This window comes from Archocentrus centrarchus, chromosome 8 (genome assembly GCF_007364275.1).
Source record: "Archocentrus centrarchus isolate MPI-CPG fArcCen1 chromosome 8, fArcCen1, whole genome shotgun sequence".
Taxonomy (NCBI): Eukaryota; Metazoa; Chordata; class Actinopteri; order Cichliformes; family Cichlidae; genus Archocentrus; species Archocentrus centrarchus.
This window is the reverse complement of record NC_044353.1, coordinates 14,410,372-14,427,385: the sequence shown is the minus strand read 5'-3', so window position 1 is coordinate 14,427,385 and position 17,014 is coordinate 14,410,372. Positions and strand designations below refer to the sequence as shown.

At 40.9% G+C, this 17,014-nt stretch overlaps 2 protein-coding genes across 2 annotated transcripts; one reads left to right on the top strand and one right to left on the bottom strand.

Moving 5' to 3' along the window:
- The first annotated feature begins 1,786 nt into the window (after nt 1-1,786).
- Nucleotides 1,787-10,826, top strand: gys1 (glycogen synthase 1 (muscle)). The gene is made up of 16 exons (XM_030735432.1): nt 1,787-1,954; nt 3,723-3,841; nt 3,974-4,155; nt 5,684-5,875; nt 6,036-6,221; nt 6,390-6,534; nt 6,881-6,998; nt 7,118-7,238; nt 7,361-7,467; nt 7,602-7,661; nt 7,936-8,128; nt 8,363-8,489; nt 8,575-8,670; nt 8,774-8,937; nt 9,260-9,340; nt 9,471-10,826. The coding sequence occupies exons 2-16, from the start codon at nt 3,724-3,726 to the stop codon at nt 9,714-9,716; spliced, it is 2,136 nt and encodes a 711-aa protein (XP_030591292.1). The 5' UTR covers nt 1,787-1,954; nt 3,723; the 3' UTR covers nt 9,717-10,826.
- A 59-nt stretch (nt 10,827-10,885) lies between these two features.
- aspdh (aspartate dehydrogenase domain containing) lies at nt 10,886-16,314 on the bottom strand. The gene is made up of 8 exons (XM_030736602.1): nt 16,172-16,314; nt 16,009-16,065; nt 15,703-15,847; nt 15,522-15,606; nt 13,342-13,491; nt 12,988-13,211; nt 12,758-12,897; nt 10,886-11,091 (listed from the first exon to the last, which is right to left on the bottom strand). Exons 2-8 carry the CDS (start codon nt 16,061-16,063, stop codon nt 11,054-11,056), a joined length of 837 nt encoding a protein of 278 aa, XP_030592462.1. The 5' UTR covers nt 16,064-16,065; nt 16,172-16,314; the 3' UTR covers nt 10,886-11,053.
- Nucleotides 16,315-17,014: the final 700 nt, after the last annotated feature.

Below are 17,014 nucleotides of genomic sequence, written 5' to 3'. Positions count from 1 at the left end.
AATAAATAAATAAATGAAAGAACGATTAATACAAACTAAAACCGTTTTTGGCATGAAATTATGTGTTTTGTAAATTTGTTTTTTACATACCACCTTATTAAACACTGTTAAATCCCCATAGCAAGAGGAACTGGTTGATGAAGTGTTGATGAAGCTCTTGTATCTGAAGTTGACACAGTTTCATCCAATGAACACCTATTCACAGACTTCCAAACCTAGGGCAGACAAGACAATATCAGATATTTGATTTCTGCAGATGTTTTATTGATAAATAGAAAATAGGTGGTAACAGGAAGCTGCCTTCACACAGAAGAGTTGGCAAGAGGAAGTTTACTAATCTACACATGAAAGAAAAACGTTGTGTAAAGTGTAAGGGCCACTAGAATATCTTCATTGCACTTTAGTATTGGTTCTCCAAATGTCCCTGGAGTGCTACTGAAAATATAATCATTATTCATAATATATTCTCCTTTTCAATGTTTTGATGATGCTGCACTGTGAAAAGGTTGCATTACATTTTACAGCAATATACCAACATCACACTGCCAGTACAAACTGTATTTTTTACAGTATTATTACTGTATTTTCATTTATAGTATTTACTTAATTTTACTAATGTAAATCAAATTACAACACAGAAAAATTACAGTAGTGACTATTTCACAATCATCTTTTGTTAGTTACAGTAATATACTGTATACATATATTATAGTTTCTTACTGTACACATTGGTTCTATACAAAAAAGGAGATCAAGAGGCTCTTTTTCTAAAAGAAACAGATCTTTCAGTGTAAACAGTGAAATGTGTGTGTGTGTGTGGTGAGTGCAGGGTCTGCATTTGAAGCTGTGGGGGAGAGGGGGTCATCCTGACCACCTTCTGCACCACTTACTGGACAGGCAATATTATTCTGTTTATTTAAGATATTTATTATATATTTGTTGTGTGTGATTTATTTATTTATTTTTTAACTGCTAAGTATTTCCCAAGTCTACCTTATCTTATCTTATCTTATCTTATCTTATATCACACTGTTTGGAAACAAAGATCAGGCTCAGTGTGGTGAAGAATACTGTCTCGCTGGTCCAGTATCTCTTACAGGGGTTCAGTGGAGGCCACAGCATATGATTCACATGATTCTCATTCTCATCACACCCTTCAGTGACCCCCCTATGGATAAGTACTGCCATCCAAGAAACGACCGCTCCCATCAGGCTATAAATGTTTTACCATAAGATAAATGTGATAGCTCTGCACTGACTCCCCTTTCCAAACCATGCTAGAAAACCCCTCCTGCAGCATAAGAGATCCACTGGATCCCCCTCACTGCAGCAGGGGTGGAGAGGTCAGGGGTTTTCCTTTAATTTGATAGCTCTGAGTATTTCCATAGGTACGATAGACCACGTAAATCTGTAGGGTTAAGAGGCTTAATGACACTGGTCATACTGCATTTTCAAACCTACTCAGTGTGTAGTTTGAGGAGCTTATAAATAGCTCTTCCTCTTCTCCCTCTCACAGGAAACGAGGAAAAGTTCCCTAAAGACCGTGACTCCCCATCTTTTGTCTGGATAAAACGTTAATTCACCAATAACCTCCGCCCTTTAACCTCTTCCCAACCAATTGCATCTCCTCGCTGAGGAAAACACCCAGTTCCTGTCGTGTCTCGAGCAGAGGCGGAGTCACAGAGGAGCCCCCGGCCAATAGCAGTGACGCTCATGAATAATGTGAGGACGCAGACTCCGGGCTCACCAACCCAAACCTTCTTCCTGCATCGCAGGCCATGAGCGTCTCGGCCCTCCGCACGACTCGAGCGCACCAAAGCAGTGTGACTCGCTGACATTTAACCAAAGCTGCCGCCCCCTTCTCCTCACTCTCTGCTGTTATTCTGGTTGTGGACTGACTGCGACAGCTGCCAATGTGTGGTTCATTTTCGTGAAGTTGGGGAAAAACTGAAGGGTAAGTGGACATCTGTGTTTTATCCTCCACGGCGATAATAAGTGAATAATTTCTTTAGCGTGCGCGCGTCTGTCCCGGACGCGGCGTCTGTTTTTCCGCAGCTGTGTTGCAGTAGGTGCTTCATGTCACGTTCGCCCCGCAACTCACGAGAGGCACGCAAACATGCAGACGTGCATGTATGCTGTTGATGCCTGAGGTCTTAAGACGTGCCTGTCTCGGAACATTGTGGGCTTTTCTCAGAAACGTGGCCCTGCTGGACAGCAACCACTTTATTCATTATAAGGGGCATTAACAAGGTCACCGTGGTGCTGCTGCTGATGGTGATGATTAGGCTGTGGATGAGGATGGTTTATAATGAAATACTAATGAGGCAGATGGGTACCCCCCCCCCCCCCCCCCCCCCCCCCCCCCCCCCCCCCAGAGCCTGGGGGAATCCCATGTGGATTCAAAGAGAAAGTTTAAATCAGCAGTGATGTATTTACTCTGAGAGTGTTTGTAAGGATAGTGATGGTGGAGTGAGGACCTGTCATATTTAGCTATCTCATCAGAACAGAATATGGGGAGGTTACATCCAGAAAGATGGTAAGTTTATATTAGAAAATGTTTGGTTAGCCATCAGATTGAAGGCCTATCAGAGACTTGTGTTCTGTGTTATCAGTAGCAGCTCAACACAAACACGTTGGAATTTGAGTATCAGCTTCTTTCTACAGTAAAAGTCATGGACAGGATTTTTATAACATGTGGAAGAGGCTATACATTTGTCTGCTGGTTTTTGTGGCAGTTTTTCACATGCCTGAACATCAGCTGATTCATTTCATAGTAGCCCATCATCAGTCCTTGCCACAGGATCAAGTTTATACCTGATCTATGTCCTTGTTTGTCTCTTCCTGCATCCTTTCTCATGCCACTCCCCTCTTTCTTCCAGAGGTTTCATTACATCTACAAGCAGGAACAGAACACAGTTTGTTTTACTCAGACAAAGGGAATGACACCACCTGCCCACCTACTAAATGTCTACTACTAATGAGAAGACAGGTGCAGAAGTGATTGGAATTAAAATATTGTTTTGACAAAGTGAAACTTCACATGTTTCATGCAAAAACTAATGTAACACGTGATATGCATTACTGTGCACATATCTGTGTCCGTGTGTGCCAGAAGAAACCCTATGGTCCTATCCGATAGTGCCCCAAAGAAAATCTGAACATGTGTGCACTCCTATGTTAGACCACCGTTACTCAACACTTCAGTGTGTTTGTTTGACTGGGCGCTCTGTTCCTGTGAGAGCAGGTACAGGTTTGTCTTCTATCAGGAATAGAAGGGAAATGTGTGGAAATGAGAACTGTAAAAGAATTGAGACAGATTGAGTTTAGATCCCAGTTGTGTAATATTGTAAGAATGATGCAATAGGGTGTGTGGTTCAGTGAAAGCGTAAAGGTTTCATACAGATATGTGAGGAAATGTTGGTTCAGAGGAAATTACTCATATAAACCTCTTGAGGTTAGCCTGGTTCTATTTTAAAGCTTAAGAGTAGCTTATGTTTATGATTTAGATAACGTATTCAAAATACTTGAAATATTTGATTAAACATGAGCTGTTTAAAATAAGTGTGTGAAATTTCCATGGACAGAAATAAGCAAATTGGCAAGATACATATTCGTACATGTGAACTGCTGGAAAATAATTCCAACACATGACAGCTACATTTTGTGTGTGCATGGTTGTAAGGTGTCTCCATCTCAGGGGAGTGTTTTCTATATTTACCCAGCATGCCGCTGGCTCGCAGCCTGTCCGTCACGTCCCTGTCAGGACTGGAGGAATGGGACGAGGAGTTTGATTTGGAGGATGCCGTCCTTTTTGAAATAGCCTGGGAGGTTGCTAACAAAGGCAAGTGTTTGGTGCTTTTGAAGATAATTGAAACAAGTGACCAAGTTTTGTTGCTCCACAAAAAATAATGTACTTAAGGTTGAATCACATTATATCTATATATGTGTGGCATCTTTTGTTCTGTGTGTGAAGTCGGAGGCATCTACACCGTCATCCAGACCAAAGCCCGTCTGACCTCAGAGGAATGGGGGGAGAACTATTTCCTGGTGGGTCCCTATGTGGAGAGCAACGTGCGCACTCAGGTGGAGCTGATCGAGCCCACTAACCCCGCACTGAAGCGGAGCATTGACAAGATGAACTCCAGTGGGTGTAAGGTACTACCATATGCACACTGTAAACACACACACACCTCTGAGTTAAATTTATACGTTCCACTGAAGGGCAGCCATTCTTACCACTCGTGGCTGGGATACTAATAGACTGATAGTTGTGTACACATGCAGTGAATGTGCATTCTAAATCTCAATTGGAGTTTATCTTTAGCCCATCTTTTATATCTGACACACTCCCACTCAGCTCAGCCTTCTATCCTTGAGCACAACTCAAAACCCAGTGACATTTCCCCACAAAGGTTAAAAGTTGTATCAGTGTCTCCCTGTTGCTCTCTCTCTTTCTTTCACACAAATGCAGCCCAGAAATAGATGACTGAGTGTCATACTTTTAATGCATTGTGCTGTGTCATTCTGAAGTATCAGGACATAATAATTAAAAAATTATCTTTACTAGGTTTTAAAATTATTTGAATACAACCTCAGATGAACGACAACACATATGACATTTTACACAGTGTCATTATTTGTATTTAAAAAAAAAAAACCTCAGCCAAAATGCAGATGCAGTGTGTGAAAATCTAACTATACCTCATGATTCAGTAGCCTTTAGAACCACCTTCAGCAGCAATAACTTTTAGTAGTGGTTTTCTATATGACTTAATCTCTCCGTTCATTGTGAAGGAATTTTGGTCCACTCTTCTTCACACCATTGCTTCAATTCATTGAAGTCTGTGAACTTTTGTTTATGCACAGCTCTCTTAAGGCCCCACCACCGCATTGAGACCTCAGCAGGTTGAGGTCTGGACTTTGCTGCTTACTCTCTTAATTCTTGTAGTAAGGGTGTACTTTATTTTTTAAATAAATAATGACACAGTATAGTATGTCATGTGTTGGTGTTCATCTGAGGTTGTATTTATCTGATTTTAAGACTTGCTTAGGACCAGATTATTTAAAAAATATTTTTAAAAAACTGTGTCCTGATACATAAAACCTTAGAATTGAAAGAGGTTGTAGGTTCTTCTTCACATGACTGTATGTAGCAGTAGTAGCAGTAGTAGAACTTGAATGAATGGGGCCCAGGGTTGCTCACAGATGCACAAGTGAAGTGGGGGAAGGGTGCAAGCAAGGGTAAGGGGGATAATTTGCCTATTCATGGATCTGTTCAGCCTAAATAAGGTAAAGGAATGTAAGAACCTGAAAGCCATTTTAAGTCTTGAAGGAATCATTTGATGACAAAAGATGCACCTTTAGGGGTTTAATCATTGTTTGGAGAGAAACTTTAGATGATACTTAGACACTTTAAACAACTTTGAACCACTCGATCCAGTTTAATCTCAGATTGTATGGTTGGAATACATTTTTGTAAAGGTATAGATGCTATTCACTTAAGTTTTGTTAGAGAGAGAAGGACTAATCAATTAATATAAACATGAAAACAAGTTTAAAAAATGTTAGACATTGTTGCAGCTCTGAATGCAACTAAAGCAATAATTTTAAAGAACTTCTCATGACCTTATCCATGAGTGCAATGTGGCAAAACCCTTTCACCCTTGTCTCTATTTTATTACAGGTCTACTTTGGCCGCTGGCTTATTGAAGGCAGTCCCTATGTTGTGCTCATTGATGTCGGATTCACCGCTTGGTCTTTAGACCGCTGGAAGAGTGAGCTGTGGGAGCTTTGTTCTGTTGGTGTGCCGTGGTTCGACCGTGAGGCCAATGATGCAGTGCTGTTTGGTTTCCTGACTGCCTGGCTTCTGGGAGAGGTCAGCAGCTCAGACTAAATACTACACAGCTGACAAGAATGGACATAAAACATAAAGATTAATTATCTGTAGGTCCTTCAGCAGTGTAAAAAGCCCTTTAAAGTAGCATAGTAAACTAATCTGAACCACTTTTTTTTTTTTTTCTTCTTCCATGTTGCAGTTTGCAGCCCAATGTGAGCAACCTCCACACATTGTGGCCCATTTCCATGAGTGGCTGGCAGGTCTTGGGCTGGTGTTATGTAGACAGAGACAGCTTCCTGTTGCAACCATCTTCACTACACATGCTACACTCTTGGGGCGCTACCTGTGTGCTGGAAATGTGGACTTCTATAACAACCTAGCAGAGGTATGTGTGTTTGGCAGTATGTACCTGCTTTTTATTACATATCATTTCAATAAAAAAAAAAAGATGTCGTTCAACAGTTTTTAACTCTGGATGATTTATGATCAAATATTACCTAGTTCAAAAATATGTGACTACATTATAATCTCTTTCTGTCCCATCTATGTTCAGTTCAATGTAGATAAGGAAGCAGGCGATCGACAGATCTACCATCGTTACTGTTTGGAGCGTGCAGCGGCGCACTGTGCCCACGTCTTCACCACAGTGTCTCAAATTACAGCCATTGAGGCAGAACACCTGCTCAAGAGGAAACCAGGTACATGGAAGTGAATTAGTGTATGACTTTGCATTCAGGCCGTGGAATAGACTGGCAGCCTGCCCAGGGTATACGCCGCCATTCGTGCTGTGACAGCTGGGATGGGCTCCAGGTCTCCCCGTGACCCTGAATTGGATAAGTGGTTAAGAAAAACGGATAGACTTTGTATTCAGGAACATTTTTGATGGTTAACTCTGTTCTCATTAATATTGCTGGCTGATGTAGAAGGCCATGTAATTCTGGTGATTTTCAGTGTAGCACTATTTTTAATTAACCAATCATCACTTCAGCAAAGGGAGGTTTTTCAACAGTATGCTTATGTTTTGGATTTCCTCCATCACAACAGATATTGTGACTCCTAATGGGCTCAATGTGAAGAAGTTCTCAGCTATGCACGAGTTTCAAAACCTCCATGCTCAGAGCAAGAGTCGGATTCAGGAGTTTGTCAGGGGACACTTCTATGGGTCAGTCCACAAATCACTGTGTTCTAAAAATGCTCAAAATGTAATTAATTTGGCCAGAAAAGAAAGAGACCAATCCCATTGGTAAAATGATCTCATTAACATAACTTCTTGACCATCAGACACCTGGACTTCAACTTGGACAAGTGTTTGTTCCTCTTCATTGCTGGAAGGTATGAATTCTCCAACAAAGGAGCCGACATCTTCTTGGAGGCTTTAGCCAGACTCAACTATCTACTGAGAGTACGTATGTATGATTGTGTTAAACACAGGTGTGATTGGAAGTGTGTTTGAGGAAGGAACAAAGGGTCAGTCCTAGGTGTAAAAATGTAACTCTATATTTTTGTGTGGTCTACACATCAAAGGTCAACCACAGTGATGTGACTGTGATTGCGTTTTTCATCATGCCAGCTCGGACGAACAACTTCAATGTGGAGACCTTGAAGGGTCAAGCAGTCAGGAAGCAGCTCTGGTGAGGTTGTTTATAGATGCAGTTGTTTCAGAAGGTGTAGCATTTAGATGGTGTGTCTATCAGACGCATTTACTTCACAGTGGGGTAATGGCTATGTATTCTTTTTTTTTTTTTTTTTTTTTTGTCCCTGACAGGGATACTGCTCAGACTGTGAAGGAGCGCTTTGGGAAGAAACTTTATGAGTCACTCCTAGTGTAAGTTGGCCACTTTTTGAGTCTGCTATCTGAAGCCTGCAAGATGTACACCCAGCTTCATTACAAAAAAATATCTCCTTACAAACAAAATCCAGAAGTTGTTCATTAAACCTGGATATACGTAAATCTGCGGTAAACCTGTGGAAAATTTAGACATTGTATTGATTTTTCAAAGTCAAAACAAGCTATTCTGCTAGTTATTTGGGGTTTTTGTGCATCTGTTCCGCTGCGGTGCAAGGTTCTTTTTAACATTAAGTCGAGCCATTTTCTTCAGTGGGCAGCTGCCAGATGTGTCAAAAATGCTGGACAAAGAGGATTTCACCATCATGAAGCGTGCCATCTTTGCCACTCAGAGACAGTGCCAGCCACCAGTCTGCACCCATAACATGCTGGAGGACAGCAGTGACCCCATCCTTAACTGTGTTCGCCGCATCGGCCTTTTCAACAGCTCTGCTGACCGGGTCAAGGTAGGTCAGATGACAGGAGTGGAAATAATGTTTTGTTTTTTTAAGTTGGAAGGCATCCTAAACACATCTAAAAGTGTAAAATGTTCAGCTGAGCATGGTTCAGCTATTTTTCAGTCAGTTCACTGTGTGGGTCGCCATCAAGTCATGGGCAAGAATTACCCCTCACACCATTGGTTCTGGTAATCCTTGTATTTGGGATATCTGTCTGTAACACTGAATGTCTTCATCCATTAGATTATCTTCCATCCTGAGTTCCTTTCATCCACCTCTCCTCTTCTTCCAATGGACTATGAGGAGTTTGTAAGAGGTTGCCATCTTGGCGTCTTCCCCTCTTACTATGAGCCTTGGGGCTACACACCAGGTATGACTCATGCATACTGACAAGATGCATCTATGTGTATAATATAAAAATACTAATTAAGCCTCACTGTTTCTGTGATCATCAGCTGAGTGCACGGTCATGGGAATTCCATCGATCTCCACTAACCTCTCGGGCTTTGGCTGTTTCATGGAGGAACACATAGCAGACCCAACAGCATATGGTGCGTGCCTTCATACTGTATCTTCTAAATTCTCCTTGATTGTCAAAAGAAATCTTCCTTTTAAAGATAATCAAGAATAACTGCTTTCCTTTTCACTTTGCAGGTATTTACATCCTGGACCGCAGGCATCGGGGGGTGGATGAGTCATGTAACCAGCTCACTTCCTTCCTGTTCCAGTTCTGCAAGCAGAGCCGGCGCCAGCGGATCATCCAGAGGAACCGCACTGAGCGCCTGAGTGATCTCTTGGACTGGAGATACCTCGGCAGGGTAACATTACAAATCCTGTTGCACATCTCTGGAACCCCCTGGGTGGTGCAAGAGTTTAGGTGGCCCATGGGCTTTACTGTCTTTGTTGTACTCACCATATTCTCAAGGCTGCTCCTCCCTTTCCCTCTAGAGTTTACCTTAAGCTCTCTAGTTATTGAAATAAATGCTTACTTTTGGAGGTTTTTGTGTTGTTCTCCACTTTATGTTGCAGCCCACAGCCAGGCTGTAACAAATCTCCAAGATAAAATTTGCTTATGCAACAGATTCTCAACATTTTTTTTTTTTTGGTATTTTTTAAATTCCTTCTTCTTTTCTGTATTAGTATTATATAGCTGCCCGCCACATGGCCTTGGCTAAAGCCTTCCCTGACACCTTCATATATGATCCTCATGAGCCAACTCAAGTAAGTTAACTGGTGTTTTTTATTTTATTTTTATTTTTTGAATTGAAGCAATATTTAAATTAAGTGTGAAATCTTTTAAGCTTCATCTTCCAGTTTGAGTTTCTGATACTTTTTACTTTAATACTTTCAGACCACCGGTTTCCGTTACCCCCGACCAGCCTCTGTGCCACCATCTCCAGCCCTGTCTCGCCACTCCTCCCCGCACCACAGTGAGGCTGAAGACAACGAGGAGGACGAGCGCTACGACGAGGATCTGGAGGCCGAGAAGGACAAGGTGAACATCCGCCAGCCCTACACCCTGCCTTTCAAAAACAAGTCCAATGCTGTCACTGGGGCCAATGGGAACGGTGACAATGTGACGAGCGTGAAAAACTGAGACCGACGCACTACTGCTAAACCTCACTCGTGAAACTGTGGTTCAAGTCATCTGTGTACTCGCAAACCTTACAAATGAGCGTGGCTGTGTGAACGCGTGTGGTGAATTTAATATTGGCATGTTGTGACAAAATGCATCACTGTCAGTGTCTTCCCGACCTGTGCGTACCTCAATTGGTTTGATATATTTTGGTATTGTTTCAGTTACACCAGCAGTGCAAACAGTAGTTTGCTTTGTGGAGTTAAATGGCAGATCAACACAGGAAAATAAATCAGGATTGCTGGATTTTTGTAGAGTACTAACAGTGAATAACATAGATGTAACAGAGGATTATTAGTAGCAGACTGTGGAGTTTGATTTTATACTTGATTCAAACATAGGTCAGAGCCTAACCCTCCTTTTTTTTTCTCTTTTTTTTTTAAAACCAGCTTATCATCTGTACAAGTTCAAAACAGGATGCTTCCTGTGAAAAGCCCCACATTAACGGTATTATGCATTAAGAGCCAGAAAGAGCTTCTGCTCTTTTTTGTTTTGCTTTTTTTTTCACTTGTGGCCCACCTAATGTGACAACCATACAGTGCTTCAGACTTCGTTTTCTGCCTTGTAGAATTTTTCTTTTTCTTTCACACGCCTTGTTCATTACAAAACTGCCCAGAATGGAAATAAGATCCAGAGCACACACTTAAAAAACACACTGCTGAAAATGTTCACATTTTGAGAATACTGTCAGGTGTGTGTGTGTGTGTGTGTGTGTGTCCTCATTTTGTTTCTATGCCTTACAGTATCACAGTTTGTCCACTGTACTCCTGTTCTGTGTGTGCACTTGTGTGTGAAGATCGTTATTCCTTAGTTTACCTGTTTCAGCAAGTATTTATTTGTGAAAGGGAAAGAGGTGAAACGTAGGGGAAATGGTACTGTGTCCTGAGATGGCAACTATACTTTCAGGTAGAAGACCTGAGAGCAAGAGGGCTGAGAAATATGCTACTGTATGTGTTGACTGTTTGTCTTGGAGGAAGAAAAACGGTTTTACCAGGCGTATACTGTCACTATCACTCCATGTAAGAGTTATATAATTTGCTACAATCTTGCACCAGATGAAAATATAATAAAATTGAAATATCTATATACACCTGTTGGTGTTTTATGAACAATAACTGGCTCTTCCTTCATTGTGTTCATGGAGTTTATTGAAACAAATGCTTCTAAAGATCTGCTTCTCTGTAACACGCTGATCTTGTCTTCACGGTGTATCCTTCATAAATTATTCAGATCAGCTGGAATTTTGCAGTGAATTCTCTTCTTATGGTATAGGTAATCCTCCATAGTCCTCAACTTCTTCAGCACAAGTAAACTCTGCCCCCGTGACCTTTGCAGACTGAAAAGAACAAGAATGTAAAGGTTAAGATCTGAATCTTAACATGATACATACTGATGCACACCGTACACTGACACTGATGAAAAGTAAGAATCTAAAAGGGGTCTTATTTTGTGACTTCCACCTCCAAAATTGTTATGCTTAGACTCTGCTGTAGACATTTTGCATCACTCACACTTAAAATTTATCCCCATTTATCTTATATTAGCCTCAGTGCACCTCCTAAGTTCCACTGAGACAAACTCACTTTATCTTTAAGCCAGTTTTCCTTCTTTTGCCCCTCATAAACAAACACTTTGAGCAGCAGGTTTCATTGATGCTTTAATTATCATGGTGGGTGTGCCAGAGATTACCATATTAAGGGTATCTGCTTTCATTAGCATCATATAGAGCCAAATGTAGAAAAAACTGTGTAAAACTGAATATTTAGAGCCTCTTGGCTATGGAAAAATCAATAGGGAGAGATCAATAGTCTGTGGCCACCACTTCAAAAGAATTCTCTTTTTGGCAGTTGTCTTGTTGCCTCCTCAGTACACCTTTACAGGACTTACAGGACTTTACTCTCACTCTGGCCATTATCTCTTTGCACTGTTGCCCTCTGGCAGGTGCTACAGGTCAGCCAAGACAGGCACCTCCAGATACAGGGACAGTTTTTTTCCCCCCATGTGCAACAAGTATTTTAAAGGAAAAGCACTAAAAATGCCACGCATCTTCCTGCTGTGCAGTGTGCACCCACACTTCATTTATTAATGTACATTCAAATTTGTGTATTTTTAATACAGATTTTTAAGTCTTTGTTTATTCTAGATTCTAATTTTTATTTTATGTATTTACTAAGACCATAAAGGCAATTCAGCCATCCATTTGGACTTTGGGATGAAGCCAGAGTGCTTAGAGAGAACCCACAAAGACGCAAGGAGAACATACAAAGTCCACACAGAAAGGCCCTGGGCTGGATTCAAACCTGAGAGCCGACAGGTGCTAACCACCTCATCACCATGCCTCCCCTAAAGGCAATTCATTTCAAAGCAGGTGAAATTGATTCACAGTGATTTCTGCTTTTTAATTGGACAGATTGACATCCCTGAAGCTGATTTTGTGTCACACTGAGATGATCGAGCGTTCCCTGAATCGTTTTAAGCAGTGAGAAAGTATCATATAGCATGAGAGAAAGTGAGTGGAAAGCACCACTTACAGAGCTTCAGAACAGTTTGGAGGTGTTTGCATTTATGCTACCTTCTGCACCAGTACATTTATTTTACATTAAAACATGTAGCACCGAAAAACCTAAAATTGGTTATTATTAAATACATTGTTGTTACTTATGCTATGTAGTCCCCAATGAATGGGGAAGGACATTTTTTAAAGAGTAATATTTTACTTTTAATACTTTATGTAGGATTTTATTTTAAATTGTGTCTTTTTAGACTGATTCTTAAGGATATAAGTTATTTTTTAAATACTAACAACAGACAGTGTAGATGACAGTGAAAAAAAGGGTCAGCTTGTGTCCACAGCTGACAAACCAGATTCACTGAAATTTGCTTTTATCCAGCTATTTGCCTGCTTTTTTGAACAATAAAACAATTGTCACCTTAAAGGGGTGGCTTAGAGTGCTTTACATCAGAATCACTGAGAAAGCGTTTGGCAGTCATTCAGGACTTACTGAGTAAACTATTCCAGAAGGAGTTGTATGTAGCACTGCCAGTAACAGCTCCAAGTTTGGCTGGATTCCTCCTCACTGTGTGTACTGAGAAACCATCAGGCCCAGTCACCTCCACCTCCACCACGTGATAGTCCCTTAACCTGCAGCACGAAGGAACCTGAAGTTGGATGATGCAGGCAGGATGTGAAAGTTGCTGTTTCGTGAAAACAGATTTTTTTAGAAGCACTCACGCTGTATCTGACACAATCTCTCCCTGGACAGCAGTAAAGCCCAATGTTCCTGCTGCCACTGCTGCGGCTGCCATGGTGTTCACATTGTTAGGAGCAAGTGGGCACAATTCTGCAACGGAGCCTCTGAATAAAACACGCCTGCCCTCTCCCTCCGTCCAGTCAGTGAGGACATCTCCTGTCAGCCGAAAGCAGGATGGATGCTTGGACATTCTTATGAACAACGCCTGAAAATAAGCCAAGAGAAGACAAAGTAACATTAAGTCTGATATGTTCATGTACTCAGGCGAAAGGAAAACTCAGAGCAGCTGCATTTTCATTCCCACAGTTTAAACATTGTGCACTGCCCTGTGTTACCTTTAACATCCCGCTGTCATTCAGCCTCTGGATGTCCTGGCCTCCCCATAATGCACCACTGGGTACGTAGAGAGTCCTGCCATACTGCTGAGCAGCCTGACGCAGCTTCTGGTTCAGATCAGGATCAGCAAGGGCAGACGGAGAGCCCACCTACAGGAGAAAAAAGGGGGTATCATGACAGTACGTGGAGACTGAATGGACACTTGTTTGTTCCTCTAATTTTTTAAATCAGATGCTGAATTTAAATCTTAAGAGCAAATGCTCTTACCTGTGTATTTGTAAGATCCTACAATAGTTAATATATGGGACATTTACAGTAAATTTTTAATTTCAGGATGGTTCACAGTCACAGACACAGCTGGAGATACTATGTAAAACAAGTCTGTGATTAAGAAGTGTTAATTGGAAACTGTCAAAAACAGATGGTGTGTCAGGTGTGTTATATGTGTTAGCTTAGGTTAATCCTGAGGCACATAAAAGACTTTTATCTGCAAGAAAGTGGACATTGAAGTATAGCAATAAATATTTTCATTATGTACAATGGCCAGAGGACCTCTTTGCCATTCTTTTTCTGATAGTAAAGTTTCTCTTTGTGAGGAATGAGTAGAATGAATTAATTTTAGTTTATGAAGTAGGACTTTAAGCTTAACTATCAAATACTTATGAGGGGTCCTTTTTTACCAAAGGAAGAGAAAATTTCATGTTGTTTTGCTATGACTGGAACAAAACCCGGCTGTAGTATGATTGGTGAGTTAATAAAGGCAACGCAGTTTCAAATTTACCAATGCTTCCCGGATTTTATGCCTGGAAGGGAAGAATGGAGGAACTACTTTTGTGTTTTTGTGTGATTTTAACCTAACCAATCAGAAGAGACTTCAGCAGGACCAACATGACAAGATGATTACAGTTGAATCACATGATATTCTATCCAAACATACAGTATCACTACTAATTTATCTACACCCACTGTGATCAGTTGAGTTAAGGCCACTGTAACTCAACTGATCACTTGTTAAACCGAAGGTATGCAGAAGAGCATCTCTGAATGCACAGCCTTGATGGGCTACAGCTGCAGAAGATCACACCAGATACCACTCCTGTCAGCTAAGAACATAAAACTGAAGCTACAGTTGACATAGACTCACCAAAATTGGACAACAGAAGTTTGGAAAAAAAATGTGGCTTAAACAACATGAAAGCATGGATCTATCTGACCTTGTAGGTGTAGAAAACGCCTTGTTGAGGTCAGAAGAGAATGGCCAGACTACTTCAAGAAAGGCAACAGTAACTCAGACAACCACTTGTTACAGCCAAGGTATGCAGAAGAGCATGTCAACACGCAAATTATGTCATACCTTGATGCAGATGGGTTACAGTAGCATAAGACCACACCAGGAGCCACTCCTGTCAGCTAAGAACAGGAAACTGCTTGCACAGGCTCACCAAAATTAGACAACAGAAGATTGGAAAAATGTTGTCTGGGCAGGTGAGTCTTGATTTCTGCTGTGACATTCATATGGTAGGACCAGAATTTGGTATAAACAACATGAAAGCATGGAGCCATCCTGTCTTGTTTCAGCAGTTCAGACTGGCGGTGGTGGTGTACAGTAAGTATTTTATTGTGTAAAGTGCTTACTGTACACCAGTACTTAATGTCAGATTTATTGCTAACCACATCCATCCCTATTGTGACCACAGTGTACCCATCTTCTAATGGCTGCTTCTAGCAGGTTAACACGCCATGACATAAAACTCTTATCACCTCAAAATGACTTCAGATCTCAATCCAATAGAGCGCCTTTGGAAACGGGAGAGTCACATCATGGATGTGCAGCTGGCTAATTGTGTGATGCTATCATGTCAGTATCATGGACCAGAATCTCCGAGGCATGTTTCCAGCACCTTGTTCTGTGCCATAAAGAAATAAGGCTGTTCTGAAGGTAAAAGGGGGTCCAGTCTTATACTAGCAAGGTGTACTAAAATCACCAAAGTGTTTAAACAGTATGTGTCCATAAGCATTACCAATTTAAGACATTTAAAACAAACTATATCAATAAATTAAATAAAATGCTTCAATTACTAAAAAATTAACTATAACGTTTAAAAAATATATCAGAAAACAAAGAAATGTGCCAGTTCTTTCACTCAAATATCAAAATCAATAAACAGGAGAAGCTCACCATGAAATGAGACTGAGACAGAAACTGGAGCCCAAATTCTTTAACTATCTGAGGATGGCACACCTCCACAATCACATCACATCGCCTGCAAAACACACAGTGATTATACCTAAAACTTTATAAGAGAGGTTATGGAACACAAAAAAGCATTGTTTTTTTATGGTTATGTGTGTATTTGCACCTTTCTACAAAGGATGATAGTTCCCCAAGTATGAGCTCAGAGGGGACGAAACCACTGAGTTTGTCAGAATTCCTGTTCCAGACAAAACCCAGAGTCAAACCAAGGGCAGGTCCATCTTTAAGGATCCGCTCCACCAGGTACTGCCCTAAATTGCACACACACACACACACACACACACACGCACACACACACACACACACACACACACACACACACACACACACACACACACACACACACGCTGTCAGGAAATAATATACAGTAATTTACAGAGTGTTTGCTGGGATTTAAAGGGAGACTTCAGACCTAGATGTCCAAATCCTACAACTCCAATCTGCAGGAGGGAAGAATCGGCTGCCATGTCTGTACAAAGGAAGCAAACAAAGCAGATAAAAGACAAGAGTGCAGCTACAAAGAAAACCAACACACATGCACGTATATACATATCTATTTAGACCTTAAACCCTACCTGATATCCCTGAATTGCTTCTTGTACAGTTGCTGCATTTATTGCTCTACACACCAGTAGCCCTGCACCCCCTCGAGCGATGTCTCCCACCCTGAATTTCAATAACCAGCCCACAGCTCCAAGAACCGTGGGCAAGCAAAGCACAAAGTTTGACTCAGAGTAGCCTGTAGTTAATCATTGTTGCAGGTCTGTGAAATTTTTACACGCAGGGCTCCTCCCCATCCGCTTAAACTTAAATTTCAGCTTCAGACCCATTATGTACAAAAGAATTTAAATAATTTGTCTGAAAATTAGAAACCACATCCAGTCAAGACAAATAATGAGCACCAATCAATACATAAAGCACTTTTTTTGTCCTATATGCACTGTGAGAATGTGTTTCATGTTTTAAACAGTGCAATTTTCTTTGATCACAATCCACAAAAATGAGTAAACAATACTTTTAATTTAGTTTAAAGCTAAAACTAGATGGGGCATGGCACAGAAATTTTTCAAAACCATGCACATTTCTTGAAATAGTTGCCACAAAGATAAAATAGAGCATTGTGAATTTACTAACAGGTCTACAGATATGAATCAAAGAATTCAATAATTTCACAGGAACATGAACATTTTCTTTTTTCATGTTTGTTTAGTCAAATACTGAGACATGAATGTCTTAATGACAGTAGTCATCAGGTTAAATCAGTTCACCAATATAAAAGTTTACATTTCACAGTGATTACACCTGCACACTTCAACTTTGCACCTTACGTGCTGCTGTCACCAATTTATTTCTGCTGGTGAGGTCAAAGGTCAGCAATTTGACCATTAGAACTCAAAACAGGGAGAGCATTGATTATC

Excerpts from the sequence above, each read along its gene's own strand:
- gys1 (XM_030735432.1), top strand. The coding sequence starts at position 3,724 with ATGCCGCTGGCTCGCAGCCTGTCCGTCACGTCCCTGTCAGGACTGGAG. Across the intron at positions 5,876-6,035 it reads CTGCCTGGCTTCTGGGAGAG|TTTGCAGCCCAATGTGAGCA; the intron begins GTCAGCAGCTCA and ends TCCATGTTGCAG. Across the intron at positions 8,129-8,362 it reads GCTCTGCTGACCGGGTCAAG|ATTATCTTCCATCCTGAGTT; the intron begins GTAGGTCAGATG and ends TTCATCCATTAG.
- aspdh (XM_030736602.1), bottom strand. The coding sequence starts at position 16,063 with ATGGCAGCCGATTCTTCCCTCCTGCAGATTGGAGTTGTAGGATTTGGA. Across the intron at positions 15,607-15,702 it reads CTATCATCCTTTGTAGAAAG|GCGATGTGATGTGATTGTGG; the intron begins GTGCAAATACAC and ends TGTGTTTTGCAG. Across the intron at positions 13,492-15,521 it reads TGTCTCAGTCTCATTTCATG|GTGGGCTCTCCGTCTGCCCT; the intron begins GTGAGCTTCTCC and ends TTTCTCCTGTAG.